Source organism: Cherax quadricarinatus, chromosome 43 (assembly GCF_038502225.1).
Source record: "Cherax quadricarinatus isolate ZL_2023a chromosome 43, ASM3850222v1, whole genome shotgun sequence".
Taxonomy (NCBI): Eukaryota; Metazoa; Arthropoda; class Malacostraca; order Decapoda; family Parastacidae; genus Cherax; species Cherax quadricarinatus.
In genome coordinates, this window is record NC_091334.1 from 2813414 (window position 1) to 2828768 (window position 15355).

Below are 15355 nucleotides of genomic sequence, written 5' to 3' on the forward strand. Positions count from 1 at the left end.
TGCACATTAACATGGAAGACTGGAGAACTTACGTGCACATTAACATGGAAGACTGGGGAACTTACGTACACATTAACATGGAAGACTGGGGAACTTACGTGCCCATTAACATGGAAGACTGGGGAACTTCTGTGCCCATTAACATGGAAGACTGGGGAACTTACGTGCCCATTAACATGGAAGACTGGGGAACTTACGTGCCCATTAACATGGAAGACTGGGGAACTTACGTGCACATTAACATGGAAGACTGGGGAACTTACGTGCCCATTAACATGGAAGACTGGGGAACTTACGTGCCCATTAACATGGAAGACTGGGGAACTTACGTGCCCATTAACATGGAAGACTGGGGAACTTACGTGCACATTAACATGGAAGACTGGGGAACTTACGTGCCCATTAACATGGAAGACTGGGGAACTTACGTGCACATTAACATGGAAGACTGGGGAACTTACGTGCACATTAACATGGAAGACTGGGGAACTTACGTGCACATTAACAAGTACGACTGGGGAACTTACGTGTCCATTAACATGGAAGACTGGGGAACTTACGTGCCCATTAACATGGAAGACTGGGGAACTTACGTGCCCATTAACATGGAAGACTGGGGAACTTACGTGCCCATTAACATGGAAGACTGGGGAACTTACGTGCCCATTAACATGGAAGACTGGGGAACTTACGTGCCCATTAACATGGAAGACTGGGGAACTTACGTGCCCATTAACATGGAAGACTGGGGAACTTACGTGCACATTAACATGGAAGACTGGGGAACTTACGTGCACATTAACATGGAAGACTGGGGAACTTACGTGCCCATTAACATGGAAGACTGGGGAACTTACGTGCACATTAACATGGAAGACTGGGGAACTTACGTGCCCATTAACATGGAAGACTGGGGAACTTACGTGCACATTAACATGGAAGACTGGGGAACTTACGTGCACATTAACATGGAAGACTGGGGAACTTACGTGCACATTAACATGGAAGACTGGGGAACTTACGTGCACATTAACATGGAAGACTGGGGAACTTACGTGCACATTAACATGGAAGACTGGGGAACTTACGTGCACATTAACATGGAAGACTGGGGAACTTACGTGCCCATTAACATGGAAGACTGGGGAACTTACGTGCACATTAACGTGGAAGACTGGGGAACTTACGTGCCCATTAACATGGAAGACTGGGGAACTTACGTGCACATTAACATGGAAGACTGGGGAACTTACGTGCACATTAACATGTAAGACTGGGGATCCATAAGTTTATTTAACCTGCGTAGGCGCAAATTTTAAATTGTCTGACAATGTTTACAAAACTTTAGAATCGCTAGATTCAGAGAAATTAATAATGAATGCCCCTTCCGCTAGGCTTCAAACTTTTAGTGTGGGTGAACTGTAGTCGAGGAAAATTTGGTTGTAATTCTAAGTCATATTGACTGAGATTCTGCATATTTTAATTAATTGGTTCGTGTGTTAGGCCTATACAACTCTTACTCTGGTCAGCCTAAAACACTAAACGCTGACGTATTGTCATGACAATTATATTTATATTAAACGTGGGACGTATAGGCTCAAATTTGCCAATTTTATCCCAAAATTATATAAAATTAAATTATTTTTATATTGTTTTATTAACACATCGGCCGCTTCCCACCAAGGCACGTTAGTTTAATATGTTTATTATGCACCCCATACCCATCCTGTGGGCGGTAGTCAAAAGATTACAAAGGTACATAATGGGTCCAGTGACTGGACCCGAAAGTTATGATAGCTGAACTAGTTACAAAGGTAATGAACTCCAGGTAGATCTGGTCACAATCATGGCAAGTTACAGAGGTAATGAACTCCAGGTAGATCTGGTCACAATCATGACAAGTTACAAAGGTAATGAATCAGCTTCACTCCTATACATGGTTACAGTCATGAACAAATTACAAAGTAATGAACCACTGATACGTCCACACCTGGTCACAATTATGAGTTATAAATACAAATATTAAGTGGATCATACACCCACACTAGCGCGCGCGCACACATACACACACGAGGGCGCACGCACGGACATACACACACGAGGGCGCACGCACGGACATACACACACGAGGGCGCACGCACGGACATACACATACGAGGGCGCACGCACGGACATACACATACGAGCGTACAAATATATGCAAGGCACGGTGAGCAGAAAAAGAAAAACTTTCGTCATTATTCAGTGCTTCACTGTGTTGCCAGAGGCAAGTTTTACACTACTGTTGTACACCTGCTACACTAACACCGTACCTTCACAACAACATTGTACGAAGGTCGAAATTGTAATAGAATTTATATGAGATGTATTATGATGGTAGGATGATGTGACAGTCATGAGATGTATTATGATGGTAGGATGATGTGACAGTCATGAGATGTATTATGATGGTAGAATGATGTGACTGTCATGAGATGTATTATGATGGTAGGATGATGTGACAGTCATGAGATGTATTGTGATGGTAGAATGATGTGACTGTCATGAGATGTATTGTGATGGTAGAATGATGTGACTGTCATGAGATGTATTGTGATGGTAGGATGATGTGACAGTCATGAGATGTATTATGATGGTAGAATGATGTGACTGTCATGAGATGTATTGTGATGGTAGGATGATGTGACAGTCATGAGATGTATTATGATGGTAGAATGATGTGACAGTCATGAGATGTATTGTGATGGTAGAATGATGTGACTGTCATGAGATGTATTGTGATGGTAGGATGATGTGACAGTCATGAGATGTATTGTGATGGTAGGATGATGTGACAGTCATGAGATGTATTATGATGGTAGAATGATGTGACTGTCATGAGATGTATTGTGATGGTAGGATGATGTGACAGTCATGAGATGTATTATGATGGTAGGATGATGTGACAGTCATGAGATGTATTGTGATGGTAGAATGATGTGACTGTCATGAGATGTATTGTGATGGTAGGATGATGTGACAGTCATGAGATGTATTATGATGGTAGGATGATGTGACAGTCATGAGATGTATTGTGATGGTAGAATGATGTGACTGTCATGAGATGTATTGTGATGGTAGAATGATGTGACTGTCATGAGATGTATTGTGATGGTAGGATGATGTGACAGTCATGAGATGTATTATGATGGTAGAATGATGTGACTGTCATGAGATGTATTGTGATGGTAGGATGATGTGACAGTCATGAGATGTATTATGATGGTAGAATGATGTGACAGTCATGAGATGTATTGTGATGGTAGAATGATGTGACTGTCATGAGATGTATTGTGATGGTAGGATGATGTGACAGTCATGAGATGTATTGTGATGGTAGGATGATGTGACAGTCATGAGATGTATTATGATGGTAGAATGATGTGACTGTCATGAGATGTATTGTGATGGTAGGATGATGTGACAGTCATGAGATGTATTATGATGGTAGGATGATGTGACAGTCATGAGATGTATTGTGATGGTAGAATGATGTGACTGTCATGAGATGTATTGTGATGGTAGGATGATGTGACAGTCATGAGATGTATTGTGATGGTAGAATGATGTGACAGTCATGAGATGTATTGTGATGGTAGAATGATGTGACTGTCATGAGATGTATTGTGATGGTAGAATGATGTGACTGTCATGAGATGTATTGTGATGGTAGAATGATGTGACTGTCATGAGATGTATTGTGATGGTAGAATGATGTGACAGTCATGAGATGTATTGTGATGGTAGAATGATGTGACAGTCATGAGATGTATTGTGATGGTAGGATGATGTGACAGTCATGAGATGTATTATGATGGTAGAATGATGTGACAGTCATGAGATGTATTATGATGGTAGAATGATGTGACAGTCATGAGATGTATTATGATGGTAGAATGATGTGACAGTCATGAGATGTATTATGATGGTAGAATGATGTGACTGTCATGAGATGTATTGTGATGGTAGGATGATGTGACAGTCATGAGATGTATTGTGATGGTAGAATGATGTGACAGTCATGAGATGTATTATGATGGTAGAATGATGTGACAGTCATGAGATTTATTGTGATGGTAGAATGATGTGACAGTCATGAGATGTATTATGATGGTAGAATGATGTGACAGTCATGAGATGTATTATGATGGTAGAATGATGTGACAGTCATGAGATTTATTGTGATGGTAGAATGATGTGACTGTCATGAGATGTATTATGATGGTAGAATGATGTGACAGTCATGAGATTTATTGTGATGGTAGAATGATGTGACTGTCATGAGATGTATTATGATGGTAGAATGATGTGACAGTCATGAGATTTATTGTGATGGTAGAATGATGTGACTGTCATGAGATTTATTATGATGGTAGAATGATGTGACTGTCATGAGATGTATTATGATGGTAGAATGATGTGACAGTCATGAAATTTATTGTGATGGTAGAATGATGTGACTGTCATGAGATGTATTGTGATGGTAGAATGATGTGACAGTCATGAGATTTATTGTGATGGTAGAATGATGTGACTGTCATGAGATGTATTAAGAAAGTAGAATGATGTGATAATATTATTAGAATGTTTAAGACTGATGGTAAGTGTTAATAATAAATTGTACACTCGCAGCCATGATGGAAGTACACAGTGACTTGTTCATGTACAAGAGTGGAGTGTACTCTTACTCTGGACTCGCTGGGCAGGAGACGGCCTCACACTCAGTCAAAATCATCGGCTGGGGAGAAGCCGCTCTGCCGGACATGGAACCTGTCAAATACTGGGTAAGTAACAACACTTGTGACTGTAATTATAGTACCCTGGTTGGAACAATTACAGTACCCTGGTTGGAACAATTGCAGTACCATGGTTGGAACAATTACAGTACCCTGGTTGGAACAATTGCAGTACCATGGTTGGAACAATTACAGTACCATCATTGGAACAATTACAGTACCCTGGTTGGAATAATTACATTACCATGGTTGGAACAATTACAGTACCATGGTTGGAACAATTGCAGTACCATGGTTGGAACAATTACAGTACCATCATTGGAACAATTACAGTACCCTGGTTGGAATAATTACATTACCATGGTTGGAACAATTGCAGTACCATCATTGGAACAATTATAGTACCCTGGTTGGAATAATTACATTACCATGGTTGGAACAATTACAGTACCATGGTTGGAACAATTAAATTACCATGGTTGGAACAATTACAGTACCCTGATTGGAACAATTACAGTACCCTGGTTGGAACAATTGCAGTACCATGGTTGGAACAATTGCAGTACCATGGTTGGAACAATTACAGTACCATCATTGGAACAATTGCAGTACCATGGTTGGAGCAATTACAGTACCATCATTGGAACAATTACAGTACCCTGGTTGGAACAATTACAGTACCATGGTTGGAACAATTGCAGTACCATGGTTGGAAAAATTGCAGTACCCTGGTTGGAACAATTACAGTACCCTGGTTGGAACAATTGCAGTACCATGGTTGGAACAATTACAGTACCATCATTGGAACAATTACAGTACCCTGGTTGGAATAATTACATTACCATGGTTGGAACAATTACAGTACCCTGGTTGGAACAATTACATTACCATGGTTGGAACAATTACAGTACCCTGGTTGGAATAATTACATTACCATGGTTGGAACAATTACAGTACCCTGGTTGGAATAATTACATTACCATGGTTGGAACAATTACAGTACCCTGGTTGGAACAATTGCAGTACCCTTGTTGGAACAATTACAGTACCATGGTTGGAACAAATACAGTACCATGGTTGGAACAAATACAGTACCATGGATGGAACAAATACAGTACCATGGTTGGAACAATTACAGTACCATGGTTGGAACAATTACAGTACCCTAGTTGGAACAATTACAGTATCCTAGTTGGAACAATTACAGTACCATGGTTGGAACAAATACAGTACCATGGTTGGAACAAATACAGTACCATGGTTGGAACAATTACAGTATCATGGTTGGAACAATTACAGTACCATGGTTGGAACAATTACAGTACCGTAGTTGGAACAATTACAGTACCATGGTTGGAACAATTACAGTACCCTGGTTGGAACAATTACAGTTTACCTTGAGTTTACCTGGAGAGGGTTTTGGGTGTCAACGCCCCCGCGACCCGGTCTGAGACCAGGTCTAATGGTGGATCAGGGTCTGATCAACCAGGCTGTTACTGCTGGTCGCACCCAAGCTGACGTACGAATCACAGCCCGGCTGGTCAGGTACTGACTTTAGGTGCGTGTCTAGTGCCTTCTTGAAAACAGTCAGGGGTCTATTGGTAATCCCCCTTATGTATCCTGGGAGGCAATTGAACAGTCTTGGGCCCCTGACACTTATTGTGTTGTCTCTGTGTACTCGTGGCGGCCCTGCTTTTCATCGGGGGAATGTTGCATCTCCTGCCGAGTCTTTTGCTTTCATATGGAGTGATTTTCGTGTGCAAATTTGGTACCAATCCTTCCAGGACCTTCCAAGTGTATATTATCATGCATCTCTCTCGCCTGCATTCCAGGGAATACAGATCAAGGACATTCAACCGTTCCCAGTAATTTAGGTGCTTTATCGTACTTATGTGTGCCGTGAAAGTTCCTTGTACACTCTCCAGGTCTGCAATGTCGCCAGCCTTGAAGGGGGCCGTTAGTGTACAGCAGTATTCCAGCCTAGAGGGCACAAGCGATTTGGAGAGTCATCATGGGCTTGGCGTCCCTAGTTTTGAAGGTTCTCATTATCCATCTTATCATTTTCCTAGCTGATGAAGTACATACATTGCTGTGGTCTTTGAAGGCGAGATCCTCTGACATTATCACTCCCAGGTCCTTCACATTACTTTTCCGCTCTATTGTATGGTTAGAATTTGTGGTATAACCTGACACATTTTTAATTTCTTCAAGTTTTTCAGATCTGAGTAGTTGAACTTTCTCCTCGTTGAACTTCATATTGCTTTGAGTGGCCCATTCGAAGATTTGGTTGATGTCCGCTTGGAGTCTCGCGGTGTCTTCTATGGAGGTCACTGCCATGGTAATCCGGGTGTCATCCACAAAGGAAGACACGGGGCTAGGGCTTACATCTCTGTCTATGTCAGAAATGAGGATGAGGAATAGAATGGGAGCGAGTACTATGCCTTGTGGAACAGAACTTTTCACCGTGGCTGTCTGGGACTTCACTCTGTTTACTATTACTTTTTGTGTTCTATTTGTCAGGAAGTTGTAGATCCATCTACCAACTTTTCCTGTTATTCCTTTATCCCGCATTTTGTGTGCTATTACACCATGGTCACACTTGTCGAAAGCTTTTGCAAAGTTTGTGTATACTACATCTGTATTTTGCTTATCCTCTACAGCATCCAGGACCTGTCATAGTGGTCCAGTAGCTGGGACAGACAGGAGCGACCTGCCCTAAACCCGTGTTGCCCTGGGTTGTGTAACTGATGGGTATCTAGGTTGTTGACGATCTTGCTTCTTAGAACCCTCTCAAAGATTTTTATATGGGATGTTAGTGCTATCGGTCTGTATTTCTTTGCAATTGCTTTACTGCCACCTTTGTGGAGTGGGGCTATGTCTGTTGTTTTTAGTGAGTGTGGGATGACCCCTGTGTCCATGTTCCCTCTCCATAAAATGCTGAAGGCACGTGATAGGGGCTTCTTGCAGTTCTTGATGAACACGGAGTTCCACGAGTCTGGGCCTGGGGCAGAGTACATGTGCATGTCATTAATTGCCTCTTCAAAATCTTGTGGAGTTATAATAATATCCGAGAGTTTTGGGATGACCAAATTTTGAGTTTCGTTCATAAAGAATTCATTTGGATTGTCGACCCTTAGAGTGGGCAGTGGATCACTGAACACTGAGTCATATTGGAACTTTAGTATTTCACTCATTTCTTGGTTATCATCTGTGTATGTCCCATCCCGCCTAAGCAGGGGCCCAAGACTGGATATTGTTTTTCCCTCAGATTTGGCATAAGAGAAGTATGTATTTTTTTTTTTCGATTTCCTTTATGGCTTTTAGTTCTTCCTGTGATTCTTGTCTCCTATAAGATTCCTTCAGCTTAAGTTTGATATTTGCAATTTCATTGACTAGTTCTTCCCTTCGTATTTCAGATATATTGACCCCACTCAGCAGCTCTGTGACTCTTCGCCTTCGTCTGTATAGGGAACGTCTCTCTCTTTCTAGTTTACATCTTTTCTTTCTTTTTCTTAATGGAAGTACCATGTTTGGAAGAATTAAATTACCCTGATTGGAAGAATTACAGTACCATGGTTGGAACAATTACAGTACCATGGTTGGAGCAATTGCAGTGCCTTGTTTGGAACAATTACAGTATCCTGGTTGGAAGAATTACAGTACCACGGTTGGAACAATTACAGTACCATGGTTGGAACAATTGCAGTATCCTAGTTGGAACAATTACAGTACCATGGTTGGAACACTTGCAGTGCCCTGCTTGGAACAATTACAGTACCCTGGTTGGAACAATTACAGTACCCTGGTTGGAACAATTACAGTACCCTGGTTGGAACAATTACAGCACCCTGGTTGGAACAATTACAGTACGCTGGTTGGAACAATTACAGTACCCTGGTTGGAACAATTGCAGTGCCCTGGTTGGAACAATTACAGTACCCTGGTTGGAACAATTGCAGTGCCCTGGTTGGAACAATTACAGTACCCTGGTTGGAACAATTGCAGTGCCCTGGTTGGAACAATTACAGTACCCTGGTTGGAACAATTACAGTACCCTGGTTGGAACAATTACAGTACCCTGGTTGGAACAATTACAGTACCCTGGTTGGAACAATTACAGTACCCTGGTTGGAACAATTCACAACTATCCAACAAAACAGAGATAAAAACTAGGTATTATATCGGTCCACTCTGGACCATTATTATATCTGTGTGTAATAATGGGTTCTCCTGCCAGCCAGAGAGACGACTGGGCAAGTGTACCTCACCTGCTGCTCCTACTCTCCTACCAGTCTACTTCACCTGCTGCTCCTACTCTCCTACCAGTCTACTTCACCTGCTGCTTCTACTCCCCTACCAGTCTACTTCATCTGCTGCTCCTACTCTCCTACCAGTCTGCTTCACCTGCTGCTTCTACTCTCCTACCAGTCTACTTCATCTGCTGCTCCTACTCTCCTACCAGTCTGCTTCACCTGCTGCTCCTACTCTCCTACCAGTCTGCTTCACCTGCTGCTCCTACTCTCCTACCAGTCTACTTCACCTGCTGCTCCTACTCTCCTACCAGTCTACTTCACCTGCTGCTCCTACTCTCCTACCAGTCTACTTCACCTGCTGCTCCTACTCTCCTACCAGTCTACTTCACCTGCTGCTTCTACTCTCCTACCAGTCTACTTCATCTGCTGCTCCTACTCTCCTACCAGTCTGCTTCACCTGCTGCTCCTACTCTCCTACCAGTCTGCTTCACCTGCTGCTCCTACTCTCCTACCAGTCTACTTCACCTGCTGCTCCTACTCTCCTACCAGTCTACTTCACCTGCTGCTCCTACTCTCCTACCAGTCTACTTCACCTGCTGCTCCTACTCTCCTACCAGTCTACTTCACCTGCTGCTCCTACTCTCCTACCAGTCTACTTCACCTGCTGCTCCTACTCTCCTACCAGTCTGCTTCACCTGCTGCTCCTACTCTCCTACCAGTCTACTTCACCTGCTGCTCCTACTCTCCTACCAGTCTACTTCACCTGCTGCTTCTACTCTCCTACCAGTCTACTTCACCTGCTGCTCCTACTCTCCTACCAGTCTACTTCACCTGCTGCTCCTACTCTCCTACCAGTCTACTTCACCTGCTGCTTCTACTCTCCTACCAGTCTACTTCACCTGCTGCTCCTACTCTCCTACCAGTCTACTTCACCTACTGCTCCTACTCTCCTACCAGTCTACTTCACCTGCTGCTCCTACTCTCCTTCCAGTCTACTTCACCTGCTGCTTCTACTCTCCTACCAGTCTACTTCACCTGCTGCTTCTACTCTCCTACCAGTCTACTTCACCTGCTGCTTCTACTCTCCTACCAGTCTACTTCACCTGCTGCTCCTACTCTCCTACCAGTCTACTTCACCTGCTGCTCCTACTCTTGTACCAGTAAAATTATGTACCACAGTCCTAGTTGACTATCTTGGGTCAGATCTGTTAAAAATTTCTATGCAAATAAGTTAGAAAATCTAAGTTCTATTGGAAATCTCACATCCTGAGTAAAATTCTAATGTGTAAGAAAGTTTAACTACAGTAATAATAATAATAATAATAATAATAATAATAATAATAATAATAATAATAATAATTATAATAATAATAATAATAATAATAATAATAATAATAATAATAATAATAATAATAATAATAACAATAATAATAATAATAATAATAATAAAACCCTAATTGAAACAAGTCACTTTCACTTTTTTTGGGGTGTTATCCTAAGTAATTTACACGTATGTTACTGTTTATCATAATTGTATTTATGTGTACGTGTACCTAAATATACTTAACTGCAGGTGGTGAGCAATTCGTGGGGTACAGAGTGGGGCGAGCGAGGTCACTTCAGGATCAGACGAGGCATCAATGAGTTGGGCATCGAGTCTTTCATCATCGCAGTGAGACCTCGTCTGGCTAACTATGTATATGGTGGCACTGAGGCAGACATAAGAACATAAGAAAGAAAGGAGGAACACTGCAGCAGGCCTGTAGGCCCATGCAGACGGTGCCAGGGAAGGCCGAGACAACTGAGGTGCCATACTGAGGTCTCCCAGCTCAGGCTGACACATTACAACATCGTATCTTGTATTAAGCAATATAATAGGGGAAAACAGCTTTTGTTCCCACTTAATAACTATCATATAGAATAGGATAGCAATATACTGCTGATGTATCAGTTTTAGGTAAATAAAAGTACCTATTGTGAGAGCAGAAAACGTGCCATAGTTTGTATGTCAAGTGCTGAAGATAAAATTGAAAACGAAACTCGACTTATATTTGAGAGAGTTTTAAAGGGGCGGTAGAGCTAAACAAGGTTATTGTTATATTGATGGAGAAGCGCTAGAACCTTAGGGGTCATTACAGTGCCTGGAAATTGAGAGATAATCAGGTTTCATAAAAAGAGAGAGAGTAAATCCAACCCTTCGATCATGAGTCCTTAACCAGTATCACCATTACTCACTTTTTGTGTTCATTACAAGTGTCTGCACTCCAGATTACTCTTGTAATAATAATAATAATAATATCTTTATTTACAAGTACATGTATAAGGTATACAGACCATAGCTGACATCAGTGACATACTACTATATAGAAAGCCACTTGTTATGCTGAGCATTTCGGGCAAATTAGGTCAGTTTTGTCCCAGGATGCGACCCACACCAGTCCATTAACACCCAGGTACCCATTTTACTGATGAGTGAACATGGACAGTAGATGCCCCGTGGCCTGGTGGTTTTAAAACTCTCGTTTCACACGGTAAGGTGTCCGGGTTCGATTCCCGGCGAGTGTAGAAACATTGGGCGTGTTTCCTTACACCTGTTGTCTATGCTCACCCATCAGTACAATGGGTACCTGAGTGTTAGTTAACTGGTGTGGGTCGCATCCTGGGACAATACTGACCTAATTTGCGGGAAATGCTCAGCATAACAAGCGGCTTTCTATATAGTAGTATGTCAGCTATTGTCTGTATACCTTGTACGTGTACAAATAGAGAGAGTATAGTATAGTATAGTATAGTATAGTATAGTATAGTAGGTGTCTCAAGGAAACACGTCCTGATGTTTTCCAGCCGTACCGGGGATTCGATCTCTGGACTCAGTCGACAGTATTGAATGTTCCTGTCATGAGCAAATCACTTCATTATTGATGATAAAATATCTGAAATCTTGAGACTGTATCCACATGTTTGATGAGACTGTATCCACATGTTTGATGAGACTGTATCCACATGTTTGATGAGACTGTAACCCGGAAAATGACGAGTGTTTGTATTGGCTACGATAAGACATTTATTCTCTCATTGTAATTTTTCTAATGTTTTTTTTTTTTGCACTACCGCTCACAGGACGAGCACAATAAACTAGTCGCTTAGGCGGCAAAAAAAAGAATAAAAGAAATTGCTAATTCATTTCTAACTGCCCTAATCATTTTGGTTACTTTGTCAAATGAAAAGTCGTGCATTAATGGCTACCAAGTGCATCTGTGCAGGACTTATCTAACATTGTTCCGTAAAAATCAACATACCTCTGATTCTTCCTTTTATTTATACTGTGATACAAGTTCCCACAAGGATGTGTACACCCGGAGGTGTATGTCTCAGTGTATGTACACTGAGAGTCGGCTGTAATTCCTATTTAATTAAGGGATGAAAGTATTCTTAACTAGTGGTGAAGAGGTAACTTGTAGCCTGAGTAACCTTCGTGTAGTCCACACACGATACGAAAGTTATTCAGACTGTGATTATAGTCACAGGAGTAGTAACACTAGTGGCTCACCCTGGGTAGTGGGTAAACACAAGTAGTCCCCCCCCCCCCAGAATGGAAGGGGGCCCTGACGGTCAAAACACCGAGTAGTTTGACTGACTATTCGTTTACCCATTAAAACTGATGTACAAAATATTCTTAATGACAAAATTTTGCTTTAGTTTCTGTATGATTATCAATTTGTCTTATAATTCCCAACAAATTAGTTCTGGCCAACCAGCGCCATGCAGCTGGGTGTAGCACCAGCTCTCTCCCTCAGTCCTCAAATCATTCCTCTCCCTCACTGCTCTTCCACTATCCTCACACTCCTCTGAGTCTTACCTGAGAGTTCAGTTCAGTTGGAAGACATTCAGATTCCATCCTCTCAGGAAGAGGATAAATACACTACTTTGGGTCAAAAGTTTATCTTCAAGATCCAGGCAAAATAATGCAATAATATATATTGTTACTGTATCATTTTGAGAATAGTGGCAAAATATCACCCACACACACTATTAAATATTCAACTTTCTTCTAAGGATACACGAGTCTTGCAATTTTAGAGCCGATCACAGATTCTGTAGTTATCAAGGGAAATACAAAATCTGGGAAAGGTCTATATAACGTGCACAGGACACCAACACAAATTGTTACATGAATCATCCCAAAGATTTAGTACGCCAGCCTTGACGTGCTCAGCTATCAAAACTTTTAAGTCCAGCCCCTGGACTCATTATGTACCTGTGTAATCTTTTAACTACCGCCCACAGGATGGGTATGGGGTACATAATGAACATATTAAACTAAACGTGCTTGTGGAAAATTTGCTCTAATTTTCCTATAACTGGTAATGTACATGCGAAGTGTTAATATAATGTAATGTAACTGTGAAGTATAATGGTAGTCACAAACTAACAAACTACTTGTGAGGAAACGAGGGAGTGATTCCAGCTGAGTGGGGGAGATTATGTAGATGGCAAGGCAGTGTTGGTGACACGGCTGTGGAAGGTTGACTGCTGGTCTCGGCTCTGTTTGACTCGAGGGAAGAGGTTATAAAAGGAAAACTGAATCTGGGATAATGCTCGGGTAGCAGCAGTTTTGTGAGGTAGTGTCGGCTCTCTCAAGGAATTGAGAAATCGGCTGAATCTTCCAGTGAAATCAACTAAGGTGTATTAGAAGCAGTATCGTCAGAAATTGATGAAGTTGACATCACACTGTAATGTCCGCCTCCCAGAGTATTAACTGTCACTACAGGTCTGTTAATTTGTATTGGCCAATATAAATTGCCTTCCGAAAGGGAGGCGTCAGGATATGACGTCAAATATTAATTTAGCGAGTAATATTGAAATGTCGGTTATACTTTTCTAATCATGTAACTGATTTATAATTACGCAAAATTACTCAAGCAAATTACTCAGGTCAAGTAATTGATATTACCGAATATATACACTCAACAAATATGTTAGTGTTACTGCCATAACTTTTTTTTTTCAAAATAATTTTAGGAACTATATATTGTAATGATTTATGGTCCAGACGAATGAGACCTGATGACCTGAGAAGGTGGTCACGAAGGTGGGATATTGTGACCTGGTGACCTGAGGTCACGAAGGTGGGATATTGTGACCTGAGGTCACGAAGGTGGGATATTGTGACCTGATGTCACGAATGTGGGATATTGTGACCTGGTGACCTGAGGTCACGAAGGTGGGATATTGTGACCTGAGAAGGTGGTCACGAAGTTGGGATATTGTGACCTGGTGCCCTGAGGTCACGAAGGGATATTGTGACCTGGTGACCTGAGGTCACGAAGGGATATTGTGACCTGGTGACCTGAGGTCACGAAGGAGGTATATTGTGACCTGGTGACCTGAGGTCACAAAGGAGGTATATTGTGACCTGGTGACCTGAAAAGGTGGGCATGAAGGCGGGATGATATTGTGACCTGGTGACCTGAGGTCACGAAGGTGGGATATTGTGACCTGAGAAGGTGGTCACGAAGTTGGGATATTGTGACCTGGTGACCTGAGGTCACGAAGGGATATTGTGACCTGGTGACCTGAGGTCACGAAGGGATATTGTGACCTGGTGACCTGAGGTCACGAAGGAGGTATATTGTGACCTGGTGACCTGAAAAGGTGGGCATGAAGGAGGGATGATATTGTGACCTGGTGACCTTAAAGCCCCATTTGACTCTCTCTTACATCAACATCAGTAAGTGTAAACTGTTTGATATACCAAAGGTTCTTCACAGTTATGGGGGGAGGAATAATTAGGGACATTGATTGCAAAATTTACCTGCATAATTTCTCTGTACTAAATCAGTGGGGGCCACACAGTGGCAGGTAAGGTACTTAGGCTTGATCCAAGGAAGGGAGGATAGATAAAAAATTTACATCAGTAATCCTTTACCTTTTGTGTATAAACACTGCTGCTTTCGATGTGTATATATCATATATCTTAACAAACATCAAACTATTACTGGAAAATTGAACAAAATATTTAAGTTTACCATCAAATCATCAAAGAAAATGAATAAAAGACGAAAGAGAAAATTAATATTTTATGGGTATAACTATGTTGTTGAATTTGCAAGAAAAAAGATCTGTAGAAGAAACCTTATAAGTAAGTAAGTAAGTAAGTAAATTTATTCAGGTATACACAATACAGTTACATAGAATTATCATACATAGCAGCATATGTGTAGAGAACCTGGTATAACTATGTTGTTGAATTTGCAAGAAAAAAGATCTGTAGAAGAAACCTTATAAGTAAGTAAGTAAGTAAGTAAATTTATTCAGGTATACACA

General features: G+C 41.5%; 1 protein-coding gene across 1 annotated transcript in view; it reads left to right on the top strand.

Annotated features, from left to right (window-relative positions):
• LOC128694362 (uncharacterized peptidase C1-like protein F26E4.3) overlaps positions 1-12207 on the top strand; it is a 117738-nt gene extending 105531 nt beyond the window's left edge. The window contains exons 9-10 of the mRNA XM_070093508.1: positions 4672-4823; positions 10602-12207. Of these exons, the coding sequence (XP_069949609.1) occupies positions 4672-4823; positions 10602-10760 (311 nt within the window). The 3' untranslated portion in view covers positions 10761-12207. The remainder of the gene's footprint in view (positions 1-4671; positions 4824-10601) is intronic.
• The last annotated feature ends 3148 nt before the right edge of the window (positions 12208-15355 follow it).